The 25,887-nt window shown below is 41.9% G+C and overlaps 1 protein-coding gene across 1 annotated transcript; it reads right to left on the bottom strand.

Moving 5' to 3' along the window:
* Nucleotides 1-7,954: 7,954 nt before the first annotated feature.
* On the bottom strand, nt 7,955-20,639 carry sfrp5 (secreted frizzled-related protein 5). Its single transcript, XM_034203824.1, has 3 exons — nt 19,603-20,639; nt 12,630-12,707; nt 7,955-9,492 (listed from the first exon to the last, which is right to left on the bottom strand). Exons 1-3 carry the CDS (start codon nt 20,159-20,161, stop codon nt 9,164-9,166), a joined length of 966 nt encoding a protein of 321 aa, XP_034059715.1. The 5' UTR covers nt 20,162-20,639; the 3' UTR covers nt 7,955-9,163.
* Between the last annotated feature and the right edge of the window lie 5,248 nt (nt 20,640-25,887).

Here is a 25,887-nt window from a genome sequence, read left to right as displayed (position 1 = left end):
GCATTGTTCCCAGCACAACCTCCCTCCTCTCTTTTACTTCTTTAGACTCCTCAGGCCTCAGAGGCTTTTTTTACTGTGAAGTGGCTGCAGGCATGTAAGCAACATCCATGAACATGTGTGAGCTGCTGAGGATTGGAATGCTGACTGATTGCTCTTAATCTGGATTTGTACTGTATTGTCAAAGGATCAGTTGATAAATATTGCACAGGAGGACCTCTTAACAGTTTTAACAAAGGGGGACCAGAAGCTACATACATGTACATTATGCAAGAACTGTAGAACAGTAGGTTATATAGTATTTTAAAAATATCCCTTGATCAACACCCTTTAAGTCCATCTGAGAGCAACACTGTTTTTCTTCTTACTGAGAAATGAACCAACATATGACATGGGATCTGATATGTAATTTGAATGTGGTGGCCACATACTGAGTGCACCTTCTGGCATTCTCACTTGGATTCACTTAGTGGAAAGTTCCCCATTCGTTATGTAGGAGGCTGCCCTCTGAGCTCCATCTGTCATATTTACTGTTTCATGATGAATAAACCCGCTCCTGTTCTGCAAACCCCTGCAGTCATAGCACATGCTGTGCACGCTATGAGACATGTTCAGATCCATACTAATGCACATTGTGTGGTGCAATATAATTAAAAAGCAGTGTAATGTCCCACTATGTGGTCTGGATAACTGCACCCACCCTCAGCAACTGTGATCTCACAGTCTGTCCAAACAAATACTTCATCCCTCTGAGGAGGAGGAGGGGTGGGGCGCAGCCACTGTGAGTGAGAGGGAGAGAAAGCTGTACCATGCAGCATATTGAAAGCCGTATTAAAGGAGGGGGAAAGGAGATACGGTCATCAAGAAAAGACACATCCATATAGCTGGCCTTCAGGGCTCCATCTTTTTTATTGTTTATAAGCTACAAAATCTTTGCTGCTCATTCAGCTTCATCCTGACCCACCTGAAGACACAAAACTATGAAATGAAAGCAGAAAACTCAGAAACACGGTGTTAGTTCAAATTCTGCATGATGATTCAAGTGTCCCGTGACTTATTGTGAGATATTGCAGCATTCTAAGTTGAATTACCTCCAATGAAGAAACATTTCTTCCTCCCGACACGCAGTTCAAACTTACCCTGTCACCATGTGCCAACTTCAATACTTGTGCATGCATCTCATATTAGCAATCCACAGAGCAATGACTTCATCAGTATATGATTGATATAAGTGCTTTCAGCTGCACCTGGCCTCCCTGTATCTAAGCATTGAACATGGGGACATGCTCAGGGTTCGTTCCATCACATTAGTTTCTTTTGGTTTGTACAACACATGGGTAAGGTTTTCTGCTTTGTTCTGATTTAAACACCATTTCTCAAAAGTTGTATTTAAATAAATGTACTCTGATGCCTGCCAATGTGATTAGGGGTTACTACTGAAACACAACAGAGGTCAGGGTGTATCCTCTCAGCCTTCCCTCTGTTTGTTTATTATATTGACTATTCTGCTTCAATTTTTTTATTTCCATGTCATAATCATATGTTGTATCCTAGCAGCGGTGCTGCATCCTTCACAAACACATAGTTGCGTGACTTTTTCATGTTTAAAAGCGCCAGCTCTCACATAGTTTAAGTGTGTCCTCATGGAGGCTGACTGATGTGTGGTGAAATGCGTTCCTGTGTCCTCTCCGTCTGTCCTAAAGGTCTCCAGGAAGATCTGCTGTGTGTCTGTCATCCCTTAAACTTAAAAGTTCTGAAACAGAGACGCAGATGCAGACACAGCGATGCATAAACAGATTGCAGCAAAGAGGCTATAGATGACAAAAAAAGACTGACAGAGGGAAAAATAAATAAATATGTAGAAAGAGGCAACTAAAGACTAAAATGATATTCAATGGATGGAGAACGGGCCCACTGAACTGATTGACCTTGTGCTTGTCTTGGCCAGGGATCAGTATGCAGAACATGTTGGAAACACTCCATTTATGGCAGATAGTGAGCAGGGTTCGTTCCATGCATTCAGTACATGTTCAAGAGGATCACAAGTTTCCAAAATCATGTAAGCTGAGCGGAAAACCAAAAAAAGCAGGGTAAATCATTTACATCTGGCTCGGTTCTGCTAGACGGCCACAAGAGCTCTGCGGTGGAATACAGAGCTGAGCCTCTGCCGACTGCTGTTTCTGTCTGTTTAGCTGTCTGCATTCTCTCTGTCCTTCTGTCTATGACTACACATGAATCAATTCATTAGAGATTGATCGGTTATGTTTTTTTATTTTATTTTTTTATTTCGATATTTGTAACCCTTCTTTGTCAAACCAACAACAGGAGCATAGCAAGACATCTGTACACCTGACATCTGTTCACAGCTAAGAAGCTCCTCTTCTGAAACACCTGTTTTTCATTGCATTTCTTGGATTAGTCGGACAGTTGATGTTTTCACTTCCTTGGGGTACTTGCTGGATTCAGACCACACAACACATCCCATACTTCTGATTAAATATTTTCCATAAGAACATGCTTTCTCCTGCTGCCCAAGTGCTCTGCTATGCCAAACATGTGCTGTTCTTTTGAAATGCTGGATCATTAATGTCCATAAACACTTCAAATGCTGAAGAACGATTGCTGTGAAGCTGGCTCGTTGGAGCTGCTTCTTTTTTTGGACTAAACAACAAAAACATTTTTTTTTAAGATTGCTAATTGAACGCAGTAGATGTATCCAACTTTGAGCATAATCCTGTAGGGAAATGCTTCTCTTGTAAAATGCGTGGCCTATCCTGAGATTTATTACACGTCGTGAATCCTGGGAGAGGAGGTGTGGTGAGGTGCAGAAAGAGTTCAGCTGCAATTAAAAAATGATAGAAATAATTATCTGAGAGTAAAAGCGACTAAAACCTTAACTACGGCTTGTCATCAGAACAAGGAGGAGTAAAGAAACATTGAATTGGAGGCAGAGGTCAGTTGTCCTTTGGCTCAAGAGGTGCTGAGGAGGAAGGCAGAGCATTAAGAAGAGCTTTATGACTGCTTAAGTAATGCCCAACAAGGCCGATTTAAGAAGCGAACACGTAAGTCAATCCAGCCTTTCTGTCATTATGATGTAAAGTGCTGCAACACTTAGTGGGTTAAAACATAACTGGGCCAAAACAAACTTAAATTAGTTAATTTTTAAGTTCCCAACAACTTGACAGTGCATTATCCGCTAACAACAACCTTTCTACTGTTTACATTTACTTTTCCAAGTTGGTAGCTAAGGCTGCACACATTTTGAATTGTTATCAAAAAATAATAATTAATCATTTATTCCCCCGATTAAATGATTTGGTTCCACTCCCCTGTTTAATGGGTTCAACCTTGGCTCCTGACGCACTATTCCAGCAAGTTTCATGACAATTTGGCAAGTATAGTTTTTCTGCATCCGTGCTGAAAGACAGACAAACAAAAACATCTCGTGGAAAATAACCTAACCTCCGGAGGAAAACATTTGCCATTTGTTCCAGAGTTGTGAAGGGGACCAACGTTTTTGTTTCCAACAGTTTCTCACTGCAGGATAATCTGCATACACTATTATTATTATTATTATTGCGTCAGACCCTAACCAACAGTTTCACTTCTATTAAAAATAATTTCAAGCCCTAAAAAGTGGATCCATTTGTCCTTTTGGAGCCCATCGTGGTTAGTTCTCTATTGCAAACAGATAACACTTGATAGCAGAGCCAGCAAAGCCACAGAGGCTATTTCCACCTAACAAAAGCAGAATGCCACCCAAAGACAGCCTCCCTGAGTCACGCTGATTATTCTGGTCTGTTTGAAAAGACACTGACAAGTAGGATATGGGAGATTATGTCTAATTAGTGGCCACTGTCCCACCTGACGAGACCGCCTCGTCCCTAGGGGTCTGATTGGGTCACAGATCACTGCTGACCATGGCGGCTGCTAACCCCCAGCCAAAGAGGGAGGCTTTGACTCTTCGCACAGTTTTATCAGCCTGCATGCCCCCCCACAAACACACACAGCAACACACTTTCACCTCCTTCTGACCCTCCGCTCATCCCTGGCTGACCTTGACCTCTGTCATTGTGTGTGTGTGACAAGAAGTGAGAAAGAGAGGTCAACAGGTCTCCAGTGAAAAGGATTTATTTATTAGCCTGTGTTTCCAAAAGGGTGTAAATCTGTGCACCAGCCAAGTGTTTGTCCGTGCACGTGGGAGTGTGTGTGAAGAGTGCACTTCTGTTTCCACTGTATGTTTGTGCCAATATTTGTTTAGTCTGTGCCTTTGCATCCTGGCACTCTCTCTGTATAAATATACATGGATGCACATTTGGCTGCACCTATGAGTGTGTCCTCTTTGATGTTTGTGTGTGCAAGTGTGTGACTGCTCGGGCGTGCGTGTGTGCTTTCCGGGCGGCTGTAAATCTCCAGACTGACATGTTGCTTCAGTAGGGAAACAGCAGGTTTGGGACACACTGATGGCCTTCACAGATGGCTTCAGGACCCTGCCCATGGGAGGCCTCTTACTCAACCTATTAATTTATTCATTTTCCACTGCAGAGGAGACACTGAGGCCAATGTGATTGTTTCCGAGAGCCAGAGTCCCATGAGAGCAGCTCGGGTGTTTTCTTATCCAGTCCCTTTTCCCCCTTCATTCTTTCCTTCTAGCCTCTTCTGTCCCCCTGCCCTCTTTGTGTGTGTGGTGTGTGTGTGTGTGTGTGTGTGTGTGTGTGTGTGTGTGTGTGTGTGTGTGTGTGTGTGTGTGTGTGTGTGTGGTGTGTGTGTGTGTGTGTGTGTGTGTGTGGGTGTGTGTGTGTGTGTGGTGTGTGTGTGTGTGTGTGGTTGTGTGTGTGTGTGTGTGTGGTGTGTGTGTGTGTGTGTGTGTGTGTGTGTGTGTGTGTGTTTGTGTGTGTGTGTGTGTGTTGTGTGTGTGTGTGTGTGTGTGTGTGTGTGGTGTGTGTGTGTGGTGTGTTGTGTTGTGTGTGTGTGTGTGTGTGTGTGTGTGTGTGTGTGTGTGTGTGTGGGTGTGGTGTGTGTGTGTGGTGGCAGGCAACAGACTGACAGGCTTTGAATGTCTTTGTCCCTGAGTCAGTATGGGACACTGATCAGTGCAAAGAAGAGGAAAGGCTTCAATTTGGCTGTCACTTTTACTACTCTCACAATTTCATACGTCTTATGTAGATGAGACAAAGCCATGAGGCATTAGACAGGAATTCCATTGCTCTAACCAATAGTTATTGCATACATTTGCCCAGATTTAGTTGAATTTAGGGAAAGCTTGACACACTAATTCAGTCCTCTGTATGAACTAACAACAATGTTTAAATGACACAAACATGTGTCAGAGCAAATCATCCCTCTGACTCGGAGAAAGCAGTGATTTAATATTCCACAATCATCGTCAAATAGTTGAAACCATGCCTGGCGCTGGTTAAGAAATTACAATAATTCTCTTTACTTTTGAATTCATATTCATCTGTACTGAGAAAATCACTTTTTTTAGCTAAAACGAGTACGGATGCAAGAGTGTGTACTACATGTAGAAAGTTTCTCTGACTTTATTATAGGGAGAAAATTATTCCCTGGCTTGCTCTGGGCCTTTTAAAAAGAGTGTACACGGCACACTCAAGCACATCAGCAAGCACACTCACACAAAAACACACGGTAACACACACACACACAACGAAACACAACATCTTTAATGCATTTAACTGAGCAAGGCAGGCCAAGGCTCGGAGCCAGTACAGTACTTCTGTCCATGTTCTGCTGTTTCCACCCTCTCTCACTCTCTTCTTCTAAATTAATGTAAATCTCTCCGTCCTCTCTTCCTGTAGACAGGTGGTCCCATGGTTCAGACCAGAAGGATGTTGGCTTACCATCTAATTCTGTTTTAATGGTACCTTGTGTGGTGGGTAGAGAGAGACATTCTGTAACTAATAGAAATGATTCGGACCCTCCAGAACATTATATAATGGTCTCTTTCTGTTGAGGCAAAGTAGTCAAATCTGATTAGTGTGTGAATAACCATGTGTGTGTCTATGTGCTCACTGGTGTGTTTGTCTGCACTAATGTTAAAGTTAAAAGATAAAAAAATATATCATTCCAATTCCTGAAACTCAAAGTAATACAATGATCATTTGAATCTGGCTTGAATATTGTAATTGAACTGGTAACAGTTTCAGTATGTTATAGCCCTTCTACATTGTTGCCAATGTACAATGTGTTGTCCAAAGATAATACAGTTATAAACATTATCCTTAAATGTCTTGTGCTCTGATCAAAGGTTGTTTTTTTACAGACTCTCTCCGCCCATCCTGAAAATGGAGTGAAGTTACTAAATCTAATAAGGAATATTAGATTATTGGATCTGTTGTTTTTCACTTTTGAGATCAAATAAAACCTCATTGATACAACTATTTGAGATTACTGGAAGAGGTCGACATTTTACAGCCACTGGTTTTATTGTTGGTATGAAATAATAATGCATTACTGAGTATGATACAGTATGAGTGACCGTTGAGGTGTATGTGTGTTACAGCCACAACCACTATTTAACTGTGAAAAAGGTGATGCTTATCAGCGCACTGCAATAAAAACAATGTGGCCATTCTTCTACATCTTTTGAATGTGTGTGTGTGTATAGTAGCGATGCTCTTTTTGCACTTATTTTCTATACTTGTTCTACTTTTTTATTGGAACTGATGCTCGTTTGACATCAGTTCTCATTGGGATGAGACAATGTGAGCCTGTTGTTCTATTTTTCCCAAGATGGGTCTTTTGTGTGTGTTTTTTACCACATGTATGTCACTGGTCCCTCATCAGGCCCTTATTAACTCCAGTGACCTTTGAGGAGGTGCTGATGGGTGCTTGTGGGACCCAGCCAACATTCTCCCCAATCTCCTTTTTCACCTTCCCTTTTTTTTGTCTCCCTCCACTTGAGTCTACTGAATTACCACATCTTGTCTTAGCTGCTCTTCGTTTTCACTAAACTGTGTATAATCTATTGCAACAGAGCTGTTTCAACCCTGGTCCGCATGTTCCAACAGAAACTACTCCACCTGTATGGAATTTAAATGTTTAACTCAGTGTTTATCGTCTTTGATTGCTCTTAGAGAATTGGAAGTTTAGAAGTTTCCAATAAATGCGGACCTGTCCAACACGTGTCCGTAATGCCTTTCCCTTTCTGTCATTCCACGGTCTACAGGCAAAGTGTATACTATCTCCACAATCAGCTGGAAATAGGTCATTACTCTTCTGGCGTTCACGCTTCGAGCCATCTCCAAAAGTCTTCCCATTTCGGAAAATATGGGCGGAAGACAAAAATCATACAATGTCACAATTGATCCATCTTGTATTTTGGAGCCCTTATATGCCAACTATTTTAAAATTGCATTGACTGAGTTACAGTATGTGAGCGTCTGGAGTGATTAGGGTCTTGGTGGTTTTGATAAAGTTGGTCAGTTACATTGCAGCCTGCTGTCCGTCTGCGTCACCCCTTTACTCTTTGAAAATAAAACACAGGGCTTTTATTGCCCTGGCTTTCTGTAAAACTGTGCCCAGTGTGGATCTGGATGATTTTGGCATTGAACACAGCGTAACTGAGGTTTAACCTTTTTATTCCCTGGGAAATGAGAAATGAAGGTGCGGGGCAGGCTTATTGCACTCTCAGTCCTTATGTACCCTCAATGTAATGTTCTAAACCTAGATGGAAACCTATTCAAGTAAATTAAAATGTTCATTCGTATTAATTGCTTATAAGAAAAAGTGTGTTTTTCTAATGTTCTAACTTTGACTGGCTGGATTTAGAAATGGCTGTTTAAAAAATAGAGAAAAAGAGTAAGAAAGCTACTGGGCACCTAAAGTATGCACAAAGTATGCACTTTCTTGTGCAAATATTATTTCAGGAAGTCAAAGAAACATGGATGAGCACATGGTTAAATCATAATGATAAAGAAATGAGGTCAAAGGAATATTCTTTATAAAAATTTCAAATATATTTTATTCATTTACTTTTTTTTTGTAAAACAAAGATGTATTTCAGTAACATAACTACTTACAGGTTAACTGATTAGAAAATATTGTCATAGTTAAATGTTTATTGCTACGGCAACAGTGAATTCAGGTGCTATGTCTGTATGGATGATTCCTGTCTTCATACAATAGAAGTTTAACTGAAGAAAATAAAAAAAGTACAAAACAGTACCAGAGACTTATCAACCCAACATTGTTGGTTCTGTCCAGAGTCTCTTTCTCTCTCTTTCTTTACCACTTGTTTTCAGGAAGATGTCTTCTCTACTTTAACCTCATCCTCTCTCCAATTGAAAAGCAAGAATATTCAAGTTTCCCTCTTTCAGGCCACATGAGCGTTGCTTTACAAAGTCAGTGGAAGCATTCTCCAGTCCGCCAGTCTTCCTCGCTCCATTGGTCTTCTTTCCCGGCAGGGATAAAAGAAAAAAAGCCCGATTTCTAATCATCTAGTATTCGTCTGAATTACCTACTTTTTACATTATTACAACACAGTTTAGCTGATCATCTATATGTCTCTGCTTTGATGTTATTCCTGGGAGCTTTGTGCCCAATTGCACAGCCCCCTTGTACTGTAGTGTATAATTGTTCTATTTTTACACTGAAACAAACCCTGCCTTCCCACTGAACTCCCTTAGTCTATACTTATTACATTATCGAACATGTTTTCCCTCCAATAGTTGCCTCAAATCTTTCGTTTTCCATTTTTGAATGCAGCTTTCTTGATTAAGTTGCTGTTGGATATTCTGTCTTCTATATTGGAATAGGAAAGTAGAATTGTCAAGGAATATATTTATTGAATCACAGGGGATCTAAAATGTCTGTTGTTCCTTGGGAAATAAAATTACATCACCCAAATTATTATACAATCTGTGGTTACTTTGGGTTTTTTATGATGTGATTGGAGCTGCTGAGTGTGCAGCTTTTTCCCTCTCCAACATTAACATGTCTGAATCATCTAAGCAGATCAGGACGATCCCCTTGACAACCTGATTCAAGTTAAAGCTGAGAAAATAAAAGCTTGGCTGCCCTACGACCTCTTGTAGGACTATTTGTCAGACTGTTAAGAGATTTTCCAGGGATTTGGGGGTCAGGAACGCAGAATTAGATTCTATGTGGGTGAAATGTGTGATTGTAGATTGTGCTGCAAGCCGCCTCACTGGAAGACAGTGTGATAGGTGGGACACTGATGGGACTTCATGTACTTGATGGCGAATTTGAGCTCCTTGCTTTTCTTGTCCCACTTGTGAATGGACATGAGCAGCAGTTGCTGGTCCACTTTGCGACCCATGATGAGGAAGTTGGTGCTCAGGCTGTCCAGCTGGGCGCACGGGCAGTTGGCTCCATTCTTGATGTACAGGGTCAGCTTCTTCAGGTCCTTTTTCCTTAGCACGCCCTGCTTCAACACTTTCTTCTTCTTCTGTGCTGCAATCAGCTTCCGGTCGCCCTTTTCCTTCTTCACCTCCTTGATTTTCATCTTGAGGGCTAAGGGAGAAGATATAGACATATTTAAACTCTTTATTTTATCCTATAAAACAGATATTTACACCTCGACACTGTTAATGTGTCACTCTGACTTAAACGTTAATTCCTACTGTGAGCAGCTGTGACATTTCTTCCTCCTGCAGACCGGCACTGAGTCCTGTGCTGCGCCAAAGAAGCAGCTATTTTACACCTCTCCTGAGTATCATAACTTAAACTCTCCAGCAGCATATAAAAAGTGCATCCTGTGTGTGTGTCCAACTTGGGGAAAACTCATAAATGAAAAGGAAGACATGTTTTTCAAGTTACAACCTCCTTTTACGAAGCAAGTTCATGTCAAGTCTTGAGCCCTTGAGAGTAAGTCTAAGTTGCAAGTCTTCATTACGTTAAGATAATAGTTTTTTACTTGATTTTACCATGTCAAAGATTGGGACCTGCATGTTTTTGCTTTCAAGACTTAAGGTAAATCTCTAGGAAGTTAGATTTCAATGAGGCAAGACTCTCTGCAATCAAGTTCAGGTCAAGAGTAAGGTAAAGTCAAAGTCTAAAGCTCTGCAAGGTTATCATCCTTTGTTGTCCATACTCGCTTGTCTATCATTTTCTATGTAACACTCACTCTGTAGTCAGTTTTTCTTTCTAATGCTCATACTGAGAAATTGTGCTCACGGTCCTGTAATTATAAATCAAAATATACAACACAGATCAACTCTGTTTTTACAATATGCAGAGTTTAAATACTGCATACTTCAGTGTATCAACTTAATGAAGTTCCAACTCCTATCTCCTGCTGTCTCATGTTTATAGACTTACCATGTGTAAGATTAAAATTGAACTGCCAAGCATGAAAGAGGAATTCTCTGGGTGAACATTTGACAGGTGAAATTAATCATTTGCCGTGCAAAGGCACCGGGTCGGTATGAAGCATCGTTACAGTATGTACCCTACCCAAGCCTGCTGGAAGATCGCCATTTTGCTTCTTGCCTGCATAAACATCCCTCGGTACACTCTGTTACGTATACACAGTACAGGCGAAGCGATAGCATGTTCAAAAAGGAATGTGTGTGTTGAGTTGCCTTTCATCCGCATCCTAATTCACATCCAGCTCTTTCACTGAGGGCATGTGTTTGTTTGCGTGCCTCAGTGTGTGTATGATTTTGTGAATGAATGCATTCATGTTCACATGTGTGTTCAGTAAAGATAGAAAAGATAAAATAATTTCACTCCCTGCTTCACTTTGAATGCCAACTCATAAGTATTAAGTGATGCAGCTGGCTCACTTTGCAACCTGGCCAGTATCCTAGTGACAAGCTGTGCCCACATATTTATACAAACATACCTTTTTTTAAAGTGAGCACATTTCCATAGAGGAAGAAGGAGTGAGAAGTGTTCTGTCATTTTGAGCAGACGCAGGTTTTCCTGAAGCTAAGTTGAGCAACCTCCACTTCCAACCAGGCGTTGGTTTCATGTTCGTGCCCTGCCAGACTCACATCCCTCACCCTTTTCTTTCTTTTTAACGCTTGTCATTTGTACTGGTTTGCAGGATGGTACATCATGGAATGTGGAGGGATCAGATATCAAAAGTAGACTGTAATAAAACGCGGAGTATAAACTCCTCCCAAGGCGAACATTGTTCTTAAGATGAATAGGCAACAACATTCATAAGGCATGAGATCAAGCTGCAATCTGCTATCGCCCTATAGAATAACATTGTGGAGTCATTCTTGCCTTGATCTCCAGATCCATACGTCATGGCTATCTTGACTTCTCTACTCATCCTCATGCACTCACATATATTAATAGCCAATAAAATGTCTGTCTTTGGCTCGCTATCTGCTTTCACAACAATTTCATTTTAATCAACAGAAAGAATCTTATCCATGAAAAACACCCTCATGATGGAAGATTGAGATATCTAATCCAGAAATCAATCAGGAAAAAATAAATCTGTGATTCGGTAGTCATGATAAATGATGGGGATGAGCCTACAGTTTGTTTTGGCTGCAGTAATGAGCACACGCATAAATGTAGTGGTTGGATGTGATTTTTTAGGCTTTGATTAATTTATAATCGAGTTGTGTCTATTAAGGTCATTTCATAGGTGTGGGTGAAACCTGAACTTTGTTTCTAAATACCAGTCTGGCCCAGTTTCATTTTTAATTACTCTACTCTCACTAATCTGTTGGGAAACATAAGCCATGTTCTTCATGTTCTTCAGTCTCCCAAGGTTATGAGTTTTTTCATCACCATTTCCAGTCCATCGCTCAGAATCTTATGACCAGAGAAATAGAAAGCAGTATATCATTAACTCTAAAGGCTGGGGAAGTAATCCATGCAAGCATAAATTCAGCCGCTGTGGAGTACAATGAGCCAAAATCCTCCATGAGCAAAAATAATGGAATAATTATGTTCTGGCTTTGTGTGCTGGTCATTACTGTGGAGGAACTGGAATGCGAGAAAGTAGAAAGATAAAATGACGTTGCATGGACATCAGGGACTGGAATCTGTTATATTAATGTATCAACTCATGTGAAGAAGAGGGGTTATGATAGCAGAGGGAATAGTTAAAAAATGAATGGGTGTTCTCATTTTGACGGTTTTCTACAAACACCTGCAAACATATGGTGTATGTGGTTTATCAGGAGAGATTGAAACATAAATATATAAAGAAAATGAAACCCAATTGTTATTTTTTAAGGATATATTTATTTCATTTTGATACACAGAACAATACGGCTTTGTAATGACATGATGCTTGTGTTCTCTATTAGGGTACCTTTAAGTGTTGATTGTATCAGTGTCATTTAATTATTTTTAAACGAAGGCTCTTCAAAGGTTTATTTTAGTACTGAAGAACTGTTTGTTACCTTTTTTAATATTGATAAATAGTTGTATGTGTTATTATTAGAATACTGGTGTTTAAGTAGATGTGTAATTTACTTAAATGAAAAGCCAAAATCAACCTGTAGCTTACGTTCGGTACTTAAAGGAGAGAAAGTTGCAGTATCATTTACAATATACGCTCATTTTCAGCATTCAGTCAGTATTTGCTGACGTTTTTTTAACTACCCTATTCCTGTATTCTCTAGTCTACTGTATGTGACCACACAAGCAGCTCTCAGTCTTTAGTTGATGGTACTTACCAAAGTCACTGGCGCAGTAATGCTCCATGATGTTGTCTGCTTTCATCTCATTGTCACACGGCGGGCACACCTTTGACACTGAGGGGGACAGAGAAAGATTATGTTTCATTAGCAACTACACACATCTCATATAGTAATTTTAAGGCTAGATTAGCTAATATCTAAGGACTGAGTTGAGGTCAGTGCAAGTGAAACGAAAGCTGTGTCGGTATGAAATCGTTAAGCCCTGAGCACTTTTGAGGCACTTACTTGCAGCCCCCCTGCTCATGTCAGAGGCTATTTGCTGCAGAGCGAATACACAGTCCAGCAAGCTGACTGATGTTTGCTCTGCAATTACACCGCACAAAATGTTTTTATTCTGGCCCTTGTATATTTTGGTGGTGCAGGCGTGGGCTTGGCTGTGCAGAAGGTAAACGCTGCTGCTAATGCTGCTGCAGCCGCTGAACACGGTGAAAAGTGATACAGTATACAGAGCCAGCTCCTAGGCCACACAGCAACCACACATTGTGAAACAGCAAGAGGAAACCAAAGCAACAACTTCAGTTTATTTTTATCTCGAAATGTATGGTCATGGCTGCTTTGCTCTAAAGCATGTTTAGCTTCTCTAACTTTGATTTAGAACTTGATTGTTGTTATTGTGCACTCATGCAACTTATGAGAGAAGTACAGGCCCTACATTAAGTCTTTTTGTTTGTTTACAGCAAAATCCTGTTTGTTTCTACAGCAGAAAATAGACAGAATATGCTTTAAAATATGATAAATAATCCTGACATGTTGACCTAATCATATATTCTCACCAATGCCACGCAAGAACTTGCTTCCAAGCCAGTGGCATAAGAAGGTTGTGATTGGCCCCGGTGCAAATATTGTTATATAAAAAAGAATTTCTTCTTTTTTTTGCATGAGCTCCTGGCCGGCTCTGGGCCCCAGTGGTCGATAGTTACGCCACTGTTCCAAGCCCTCAATTTCTTCAATCTCAGACACACAAAACTCACATAAAATGCCTCAAACTGCCTTGCAATTTTCTCCAAAGGATTTTCAATAGAAACTATTATTATGACAATTACTACATAACCTCCATGTAATCCTTGTAGGGCTGGTTGTTGCTATACACAGCTAATATCAGTCAACTTATCCACAAAACAGAGCCTTGAGCCAATCGAGAGAACACGCTATAATATTAGAAATGGCCAGGGAGAGAAGGATGTGGAGTAGAAATCTTCCCCTCACCACATGCATACACCTACAGGGCAGACAATTATCATAAGCAGGCTTTTTTTGGAAAGTCTGTTTATAGGGGAGTTACATTTTTCTATTGCTCACTCACCGCAATATCCAAAATATGTTGAGATTTCTCCCCCCTTCCTGTTTTTTCCTGTGTCTCACACTTACAAACACACACAGGATAATCCTAGCACAGTCCAGCAGCGACCCCTGGGTTAAAAGTCAGGGTTCAAAGGTTATCACCCCAGCCCAAACCCCAGCGTCTGGGCAGATAATGAGAGGGGTCATAGTTGAGCATGCTTCACTGCTCAGGGTCGTGGGGAGGTGAACCCCCTAACCACCACTGAGTGTATGGATGTGTGTAAGCGCTCGTATGGAGGGAGTTGAACCGTGTTCTTGTAGAGTATCTGCCAGTTTTTCCTTCTCTGAGGTTTCCCATGCATTCACAGGCGGGACCTACCTACAGGGTCAGACCTCTTAATTGTCTGGTGCTGACATGAAGACTGGGACAAGAGCACGGAAACACACGCACACACGCGTTTTGATAGATGCCAAAACTCTAGATTTGTCTGTTTTGAATGATTCCCTTGAAGCTGTTACTTCTTATTCAGACTCCACAGTAATTCATTCTGGTTTCACAGGGGTGGTATGTTGGCAGGAGTCCCAGCCGCGTGGATGCCAGAGCATGTGTCAGGAGAAAGCAGCCCTTCCATGAAACTTAGTTGAGCTTGGACAGAAAACCACCATTTGGATGCCGCTGAGAAATCAATTAAGCGACGACTGCCCTCATCACGTTCTGCTCTCCGTCGGGGGAACCACCGTCATGTTCTAATGGGAATCACTGCTGCGTGAATTTCTTTTCCTGGACTAATTTCTACTCAGCAAATATTTTGACAGTAGGTCATTCATGTATTTTGCCATCATCTCAAAGCAGTTTAGGAATTTTTGCGCCTTGTGATTGAGAATCCGAGAAGTATGCTCTTGCCTTGGTTGACTTTGGACGTGACTATGTCTGTGTGCTGCTTTTCGTCATGCTGCGTGCTGGGTTATAGACTTCATTGCCCAAGCTTAAATATTTCCATTCCCAGTGACGAGTGTTATAATATTGTCTCTCAGAGCTGATGTTCCAGAAGAGGTTGGGAGTAAATGATTTTGGGTAGGAGGAAAGGATGATGGGAGCAGGGCGAGTAGGGAGGTGGTCTGTTGGAAAGCCTGCTGGTAATCTTCAAACAGCAAGCCAGAGTAGCAATGACGTACGGCAAGAGGCCAGTAATTTAAGTGCAAAACTTCACTTTCTCCATTTCAGTCTCCATCCACTGCTGTGTCTGTTTTTGTTCTCCTCTCTTGCACATTGAATTGTATTCCACCTTAATATTTATTTTAAAAATATAACTTTTTCTTAATGTGAAAAGTCATACATCAAATAATGACATACTTTTGGAATAGAAGGCCCCATAAACAGTGAACCGCTTTGACCTCCAAAAACAACACAAAACCATGATAATATAATAATGCTAATTTTCTTGTAATTTAGTTAATAACATTTCCTGTAAATATCTGTTTTCAGTGACCTAAAACGCAGCTTGGTGTGGACAAAAGGCCAACACACTGTTGAAAAGCTATGTCTGCAGAATTCAGGTGTGGACACAGTTTAAAGAGTAAAAACATCTTGACACACCATTTGTCATAACATAACATTTAAGAATCCTTCTCATTCATCTCAAAGAGTCTCTTTGAAATACCAACACTGTAAATCACATTTTATGTTTTCAACATTTCCTATAGCATAAAATAAATTGTATAGCCTCCTGTATGTTAGTTACAGTAAGCTTCCTCTCAATTTGACTCTTTCTCTCCAACATACACACACATATCTTCCCACCATACATGATCAGATCTAACAATATTGTCATCCGATCCCCTGCCGTGTATTCTGCCTCATCCCCTGCAGCCAGAGCATCACAGCCACTTTTATGGGAATAACGTTCCATTTAAAGTATGTGCGGGTCACTATCTCATGCCTCATTTGGGCCCTTTAAGTTACGAGCAGCAACACTTATGACATAAAACGGTACTGTGCCGGAGATGAAATGCAGCGTGTGATTTATGTCGGAGGTCCTAACATCTGTTTAAATGCGGCATGCAGACGGACAGAGGAGGACTTAAATATGGCCCACAGGCAGCCCCCGGGGCCTCTAAAACACAGCATGCTCCTTGCATCTGTAGGAATCCTATACAGAGGAGAAAATACATTCTCAAAAGGCCGAGGCAGTCTTCCATGCACAGAGCATTGGATCACATTTTCCTTTTCATATAGCAGCCAGGGCCACATGAGTAGCACCCATTGTGCTGCTGGGGACCTGACAGTGCTGCCTGTCTCCTTTAGCACGGTTGTAACTTACACTAGCCGCATCAATGAGTACGGCGAGGACAGACAATATCTTTCACACCATGCAATTTCAACGACTTTCACTGGACAACGTGCATATTGTCTTGAAGAGCAATTTCTGTGGAAACGTGCAATTTGAGTTATGGAGTTTACCCTATGCACTTAAACCCGGTGCAGAATTCTCCCTTCGCCTATCACACCTGTTGATTTGCTGATGCTGTCGGAGGCTAAAGGCAGCATCATTAAATAAGGTGGAGTTGATGGGTGGCAATAACTGTCCTCTGCCCGACAGACTGAGATCAGTTGGCCTTTTTTCTCCCTGGATGTCTGTGCCCTCCTGTCAGCAGTCTGCCTGTCTTTGCTGCTATAATACCTACAGACTTGTGTTTCACATAATCACACCCCATGGGCCCCTGTTACACAAACACATGCCAAAAATCATCCGCAGATACAACCTGAGCTCAGGTGGTGGTGGTGTTCCTCTCAGTTTTGGCTATGACAGAAAGGTGGAAAGTGAATCTGACTATGTACTGTTAGTTTCCACAGGAGCCCTCGAACCGTGCTATATCATGTAATTGCAGAATAGCTCCGATAACATCAGGGCCTCCTGGAGAGGCAGAGCAGCATAAGAACACTTAACTCCTGTGATTAATCCAACTCCCAAAGATTCAACCGGATTAACACAAGAGTCCTCATGTGATCCTGTGTAAGGGGAATCAGCATGTCCGTTAAGCATTTCTAGAAAACTCACTCTTAGAAACAATTCTTAGCTGTAATTCCTTTTTTATTATTGCTGGCTCTCTCTGTGTGTGTGTGTGTGTGTGTGTGTGTGTGTGTGTGTGTGTGTGTGTGTGTGTGTGTGTGTGTGTGTGTGTGTGTGTGTGTGTGTGTGTGTGGTGTGTGTGTGTGTGTGTGTGTGTGTGTGTGTGTGTGTGTGTGTGTGTGTGTGTGTGTGTGTGTGTGTGTGTGGTGTGTGTGTGTGTGTGTGTGGTGTGTGTGTGTGTGTGTGTGTGTGTGTGTGTGTGTGTGTGTGTGTGTGTGTGTGTGTGTGTAGTGTGTGTGTGTGTGTGTGTGTGTGTGTGTGTGTGTGTGTGTGTGTGTGTGTGTGTGTGTGTGTGTGTGTGTGTGTGTGTGTGTGTGTGTACAGTTTGTCCTCGGGATGGCCTCATCGGCACATCTGAGAATCTCTGTTTCTTAAAAAAAATGTGAGTGAGCCTTTAGGCTAGAAGAGATATGGTTTCACTCTCAGTTTCAAACACACACTCACAAACACACTATCAAATGTAATTGTTAAACTACACTAATATTATCCTTTTGTATCTATTCTTTAAACATTTAATTCAACATCTTTTTTATATATGCATTAAAATGCTTGACAGCAAAGATCCCTTTCCATATTTGCAGTGATCTCGCACCATCTCTGTGTAATCTATACGCAAATCTATAATGATCATTATTTGATTGGATAGGATCGACAAACAGTTGCCTGTTTCAGGAGGTGACAGATGAAGTTTAAGACGCCTTCTTCTCAGGGAGCATGTAAGAGAATGAGTTATGGCTCTGCAAAGCCAAAGTGTCACATAGTTGATACTTCTCCTACAAAAACAGAACAGCCATTTTCCCTAATGGAGTAAGTCAGCCCTGCATGAATTCATGAGGGTCCAGATAAAACTTTTTATCAGAGTAGATAATTAGATATCGGCTTGCTGCAAACATACATGATAAAAAGCAAAGATAAGTTACCGAACGTATGATTTACTAGACTAAAATGATGTTTTGGCATTATTTGCTTTCATTTGTATCGCTTCAGAAAATCACTATAATGCATCAAGTTAAGGAAACTACTTTTACGATACAAAAATACAGGAAGATGTCAATCAAAGTAGATATAAAAGGTGATAAATGGTTAAAGGCAAGAAGTGAAATAATGAGAATAATAAATCGTTTTCCTTTGAGTCCTTATTGAAAGCAGAGAGGTAGACACTTTTTGAGCTGCAGGAAGCAGCTTTTCTCCTATTCTACACTCTGTCTGCCTCTCCTTACTCTCCCGCTTCCCTCTCCTTTCACTCCTCTCCATTCTCCCTCTCAGGGACAATCAGACTTAAGCCATTTCCATTCTCTGCCTGCCTCTCTTGTCCTGTCATGTCCACTAATTAGTGGGAGCTCAGTAATTGGCCTTCTAGCTAATTGGCCTGCTGGCTGCCAGACCCAACAAAGGCCTAGCAGGCTGGGACACAGTGGGGACTGTCCCACTCCACTGTCTAAAGACTCTCATCAACTCCCTCTCTGCCTCTCAGCTCCGACTGCTTTTGTGAATAGGCTGCTTGAGTAGTGGTGGTTCATACACACACATACACACACCCTTTTCTCTCTATTTCGTTCCCAGCTCACTATTGGCACATATGCAGGTTTTTTCTTGTTTCCTGTGAAATCTTTTATATTTTTCAATTTGTTTGTGAATCAAATCTTAGTATAGTAAAGTCTCTTCTTATTTTGGCCTCATCTTGGGTTATTTTTTCTCATATTGACGCTCCGCAGACCAGCTTGTGAGTTGCATGCCTCACAGCTTTGAAATAAGACATTCTCCATTCAATCAGTGGTTAGATTGATTGATTGGCTGTCGTTGGATGTCTGCTGATAAAGGTGTGTGTCTGTATGCATGGGAGTGTGTGTCACCTTTTCAGCTAAAGTGTGTATAACATCACAGTCCATTCATCTTAACTCGGTGATCGATCTGGCTGTCGGAGTCTCTGTCTCGTGTCTCTCTCTCTCAGCCTGTCTGTGTCCGGCCTGAGGCGTATGCAGATGACAGAAGCCGGCCTCCACCGTCCACTTACTCAGAACTTTCCCCTGTAGCCTTCCGCTGCTCCCGTCTCCTCCCAGACTCTGCATAGTCTCTCACTGAAACTTTCATCTGTCATCCTTGTAGCGCAGTCAGCCTCACAGCCGTTTTCGGGCTCTCGCTATTTCTGACTCTGCAGGCTCCTAAACACTCATCTGTCTTAGAAATGTTGTCGGTCGGAATTCTGGAAGTTACAATAGAGACTAACTGCAAGTCATGTTACAGCAGTAATTGAATACAATTGTTACATGTTTAACCCTTTTAAATCACTTGTTAATGTGTGTATTTATATTGCTTTCTTCAATCCACGTATCATACCTGATAAAAATCACAAGCTAACATTTTACCTGCTGTGAAAGCATTAAATTCACTTTCTGAAACTATTGAGGACTGTTGTGTGTGTAGATAATTCTTTGTGAGCATGCTTGAATGAGTGTGTGTGTGTGTGTGTGTGTGTGTGTGTGTGTGTGTGTGTGTGTGTGTGTTAGAGTTGGTGTATGTGTACATAGCTGCCCTACCTGGTGGCTGGGTGGCCTGGTTCCCAGTGAACTGCATGGGGATGCAGAGGTCGTTATCAATGGGGAACTTATCACAGGTCAGCATCTCCGGCCAGGGGAAGCCATAGGTCTCCATCACCGGAGCACAGCTGTCCCTCACGGCCTCACACAGCGAGCGGCAGGGATAGATGGGTCTGTCCAGGCACACAGGTGCAAACAGCGAGCACAGGAACACCTGGGTATCAGCATGGCACCGTTTGGCCAGGAGGGGCACCCAGCTGCCCGCTTGCTGCTTGACTTCTGGCATGGTCTCGTGGTCCAGGAGGTTGGGCAGCCTCATCTTCTTGTAGCCCACGTTGTGGCACAGGCGCAGGTCAGCTGGTATGTCCACACACTGGGGCTGCTTGGTGTAGAAGCGGCCATTGTGGAAGTTGTCCGACTGCCAGCTGTAATAGTCGTACTCGTCTGCGGCTGAGACGGTGAGGAGCAGGAAGAGGAGGGAGAAGAGCGACAGGCCCAGTGCCAAGCTGGAGAAGCCCTGGGTTAATGCCCACCTGGGGCTCTTTTGTCCATGTGCCATCTCTCTCTCAGCCCAAACCAACAATTGAAGAAGGTTGTATCCAAAGTCTCCAAAACGAAGATAAAATGCAGAGCAGAGAGGAACAAGTGGGGCAGGCGTACAAGCTGTAATCCCTTTTTTTTTTGTCCTTAGTATGATCGCCGTGGATTGAAAACAAAGTGTTTAATTCCCTTCTTCCCTGGAGAGTCAGCCCTCTAAGCCTCCCTGGACACCTCCCTGTGTGTGTGTATGTGAGCCTCAGGTAGTGCAGTGGGGAGGCAGCAGTCAAGGAAGGGTGAGCACTCAAGTATGACTGCTGGTTTTCTAACTTTCCCTGTTCACAATTTCTCACTCTCTCCTTTCCTCTCCCTCTCTTGGAACTGTCTCAGCCCTGCTCTGCTCTCTGTCTATCAGTCTGTAGCTGTAATGAGGACTACCTTAGGTTTTAAGAGGCAGTGGTAGCTGCTCTCTGCGGCTGCCTGCCCCCTAGCAAGCTCCCAGACCACTCACCTTCCCACTGGCCTCCCCTGCACTCAGTCACAACAGCCTCATCCAATCACAGCCTTGGGGGAGGCTCTCCCCATAACACTCCTCCTACCCCTTGTTCTCAACAAAACCCCTCCTCTACAACAAGTTAACATGAGTGAGAGAGAGAATTTTAGTTGATTTATCTCTCTAATATGCACAAGATTCTTTGGTCCAAAACACACCCACCAACACTCATAGCAGACATTGTCAGCCTCTTACTCATTCTGTTTTTATTTATGAACGTTCTAGCTGTCTTACATGTACTCATCAGAGGTTCATTGAGCTGCACAATGCCCCACATAACAATTGATGTCTGCTTGCCATTCAAGCCTGCTCACTTAATTATTGCACAAAACAGTCTGGCGTAATGGTCTTCTGCTGGCATTACAAGTGAAGAAACATACATTCACACACACACAGTCACGCTCCAGTACAGATATAAGTGCAAGGAATCCAGGGGAAGAGTGGGAATAAAGTGGGTGGGAAAGTGTTCCATGGAGGTTACTTGGTGTGGGTTGTGTAGCTACAGGTGGCTAGGTGGGTTACCCGCGCTATGGTAGTTATGCTAATGTGTATGTTAGCTGTGAATAGAGGCACGCTGTCTCTCTGTCTCTTTCTATCAGTGCCACTTACACTGTGAGGGCCTTGGCCTTGGCAGCAAATTCACATTCAGATTCAAAGAGCAGGATGTGGGATCGCTGCCTCACATGGAGGGTGTTCTTGAATCTTGCATTTGATCTGGTCACGCTTTAATGCTTTTGCTCATGTGAATGGTCTGTAAATGCAGGTTCATACAAATGATAGAAAAGTGTTTGTTTGCTGGTGCAAGCTGACATTTTATCATGATTTAGAACGATTGTTAGGAGACAATCTGAATCATACAGCGGCTGGATACTGCTGACACTTGATATGAAGTAATTCATTCTTCAGATTTCTTGATTATTATTATCTGTATGTGGCAGTACAAACAAGGAGACCAGGAACGTGTGTGTGTGTTTTGCAAACAGTCAGAGGTGTACTTGGATGAGAGTCAGGGACAGTATTGTTCTTCGCCCGGAGCTTAGAAGATAAAATTCCAGAAACAGCAGTCAGTCTATAAAATCTAATTCAATAAGATGAAATCAAATAGATAAGAATGTGGTTCAATATCAGAAACATCAATAACACCCTCCACATTATCCAAGCACCCACATAGTTTATCTTGACCAGCCTTATTTCTAAATCCAGGGGATTGTGAATAAGGTTACTGCAAAAAAATGTTTCCATGAGAATGGAGTTGAACATGTTTCAACCTTATCTTCCTGAGCTACAGCTCCGATCCCTGTTGACTCATTGGGGTATTGCAGACACCGTGGAGTGATTTATCTGGGAATCGAAAAGCTGCCAGTAGAAAAAACAAGCTGTCTTCTCTTGGAGCAGCTCTCATAACCTGCAATGGACAGATGAGATGGCAGTGAGCTGAAGTCACCCCTAAAATAGCGTCACCATTACTAAAAGCATCGTTGATGGCTTATAAGGAACTGTTTTGGTTTGATAAGTTTATAGCCAAAGCTAACGGACTACATTTCTTCTCTTCCATCACTCTGCTCCTGCTCTCATTCTGTTATGTTATTCATGGGTAGAAATCACCAAGCTCACCTTTGCACCACAGCTAATCAATATAACTAACAGCTAATAATCTGTGGACCTTACTTTTTCCGGAAGGTGTGGTGAGATTGTCTTGTGCACACCTCACTATCTCAGTGATTTATTTTGTATCCACATTAGTTCAGTGGTGACCTAATTTAGCACTGCTAGCGTTTCCTCTTGACACATGCACAGTGTACTGCCTTCAAGTTGCTAACAAAAGTGTCTCTCATGGTAATCAATCAACAATGGTTGTCAATCAACAATGGTTGTCCCCCCTTGTTCTCCTTCCCCTTACTGGCCCCTGTGGCCACCGGCCAATCAATTCCACTCTCCAGTTGCCAGCCCTCTGATTGGTCAAGGGCTATAAGATTAGGTCCAGCCTGTATTGTTGGGCCTAAAGGTTTAGCATGGTTTGAAAAGAGTGTCTCAGCAATTGTGTGTGTGTGTGTGTGTGTGTTGTGCTGTGTACTGGTGGTTGTGAGTGTGTCAGGGAGATTCTAAAGAGGTGTGGGTGAGGTGGCCAGACGCCCAAATATGCCCTCCAAGCAGAGTTTGAATTCCAAACCACACAAGAAGATGGAGTGGAGGATGTGAATGTCTGCATGTTGCTGGTCTTTCTGTGACAGAACTAGTTCACAAACTGCAGAAAGTACAGGAAATGTCTTCTTTTTAACTAATATAATTCTAAATGTTTTACTTGCTGCTCAGAAATCTAATATTTTTACTCAAGTCAGAGTAAATAAAACGTAACAGTCACTGAATTGTTGCTTGGATCCATTGTATAGTACAAATACTTTTTAAAGAAATCCAATGTATTCAAAGATTAGCATGGAATACACACATTTAAAACCCAAAGTAGAGGCATCTATGCAAATAAATGTATCTCCATTGTCATCCAAGAAAATGTATACATTGTGAAGGAGGCTTTGTCTGTCCAGCAACAGGTTTTATCTATGAGTTAACCCCCCACCCCCTCACCACACACAGACTTCCCACACTTGCGAAGCAACAATAGGGATTACCTTGCGAACTGTCAAAACATGTGTGAAACACAGAGACCAGTGTCTCCCATATATACCTTATGTTTCTCTCACTCATTATTTGTCTTTTTCTCACAAAAACACACACATTGGTCCAACACTTATTGTTGCAAAACCAACAGTTGTATTCAAGGGAAAGAGTAATTACTTTGTATTACCATCTTCAGTTACACATGAAGATTTGTATTGTCATGGTGAAGATTCTTAATTCAGTTAGAAACACCTAGAGTCAATCCAACAGTGACCCAAGCAAAAACTATTAGTAAAAACTGTTACATTTAACAGTTCTAGTTCTCAAACTCAGCTGTATAATCTACAAAATCTGAAATTTAGTATCAATCCATGAGCGATTACGGCTTGTTGGGTAATCTTCTCCCCTTATCCTGATTGTTTGCAAACAATGTTAGCAGGGTCAGTCAGTCCACATCCTTCGGTGGATAAAAAGCCTGCATGTGCAGACACACAAACAAACACAATTAATCAGCAGGGAGCTTTAGTTCTCAGAGAATGTCACAGACTTGCATAAAAACTGGCTGCGTGTGTACCACCAGGAAATATCAGGCTTATATGGTATGACTGATTTCTGCCTTAGTTCAGCTTGTTCACAGAGCCTTATTTCAGGAATGACTTCGTCAGTTGGGACTATTGCACGTAGTTGTTGAAATGTGATGAAATAATGTTGGAAGACTTTAGCACCACACAGTCACATAGTGTTAAACCCGTAGATGCCTGTCACAGCGGTCGGTGGTGAAGAGATATGCTGACAAGTGTTTGCTCTCTCCTGTCTTTGACCTTCTTGTCTACAAATTAACTTTCACCTCAAGTATTATTTTTTTGCCTGATACTTTGTTTCCGTGGGTCTCTTTCCATCCTCACTTCTGCTTCTCTTGTTCCAGCTTAGGATGCTTTTCCCTTGGACGTCAGGGCTAACACACAGAAGGTACATTCAGGCACACAATCAGACAATTTCTCCTCCCTCTGACTCACACACACACACACACACACACACACACACACACACACACACACACACACACACACACACACACACACACACACACACACACACACACACACACACACACACACACACACACACACACACACACACACACACGCACACACCCCTCCACTGTCAACTTAAACCTTTGCAACTGGCTTCAGCTTCCCCCAATCAGACTCTTTGTAAAGACGCTTTGACCAGATCACTGTCATGGAGCCCAATGTAAAGAGACAGGGAACATAAAGGAATACCCAAACTTTTTAACATATACTTGTGTGTGTTTTATGTGTGTGGTTTTCAGTAAAAACATTTGAGTGATGGGGGACCCTCTCTAAATCACACATACAAACACAAGCAGCAGCATATTGTGCCAGAAATGATGGCCCTTGTCAGCATTTTGGGTAAAACTTGCTACCACGGTGTGAGAATTCACACAATTGGTACATTTGTGTAAGCGTGAGCCAGTTGCACATCCAGTTCAATATACCAGCATGGACATTTTTTGTTTCAAACTGGGTTTTTTTTAGTGTCGGTTTCAGCTTCGTCAGACAGCTTATTTAAAGCAGCACACGTCCAGTGTTTGATCTTGGATCTCAATTTCGTCCACACATTTCCACGTGTGTGGACAGATGCACGTACTTTAGTGCGTAGTAAGCTAGTTTAGCAGGAAATGAAATGTGAGAGGAGAACAAGAGAGAAGGTGAAAAAGGTTATACGAACAATCCAAAACCCCTGAAGAAAATTATTTTTCACATTAAATCCACTTTACTTGTCACCAAATGGAAACTCTTATTGAATGATTTCACTAACTTAATTACAAACTGGACCAAGTCGATAGTAACCTTTCCCACTTGATGTTTCTACTATTTGACTGTGTATTTTTTAAGAAAATTGGATAGGATCAGTTAAAAGTGTGGGATTTAATTTCGTTTTGAAGATTCAACACAGGCTCAGTTAGTGCCAGGCAGAGAAACCGGGCTGTACTGTAATAGAGTTTTTTGGATCGAGTGAACCTAAAGTAATGCTTAGAGAACCACAGGTCAGGCTGAGGCCCTGCATTTCCAGCTACATTCATATAATTGGATATGAAGAATAAATAAATGTGGCGCTTTTGAAACGCCAATTTATTTAAATAAAGGATGTCGACTGTTTTGAAGCTCTCCAGGTTCCTCTTTGACCTCATCCGCTTGACTCACAATCTGTGTGTGAGCTACTGTAAAGCTGCGTGTTTTAGCACAGCTCTTAGTCTTTGGTGTTGTTCCAAGTGTGGCTGTTTGTAATATGAACCCAAGTGTGAGTGAGTTTATGCCGTTACTGCAAGATCTCCTGTGATTTATGAGCCGTGGACTTGGTTGTTAAACACTCTCCCGTCACTTGATCTGTTTTCTGTTTGTGTGTACAGTGGGGCAAAAAAGTATTTAGTCAGCCGCCAATTGTGCAAGTTCTCCCACTTAAAAAGATGAGAGGCCTGTAATTTTCATCCTAGGTATACCTCAACTATGAGAGACAAAATGAGAAAAAAAATCCAGAAAATCACTGTCTGATTT

The sequence above is a fragment of the Gymnodraco acuticeps genome, unplaced genomic scaffold, assembly GCF_902827175.1.
Source record: "Gymnodraco acuticeps unplaced genomic scaffold, fGymAcu1.1, whole genome shotgun sequence".
NCBI lineage: Eukaryota > Metazoa > Chordata > Actinopteri > Perciformes > Bathydraconidae > Gymnodraco > Gymnodraco acuticeps.
The sequence above is the reverse complement of the archived record's forward strand: the minus strand, read 5'-3'. Positions and strand labels throughout refer to the sequence as shown.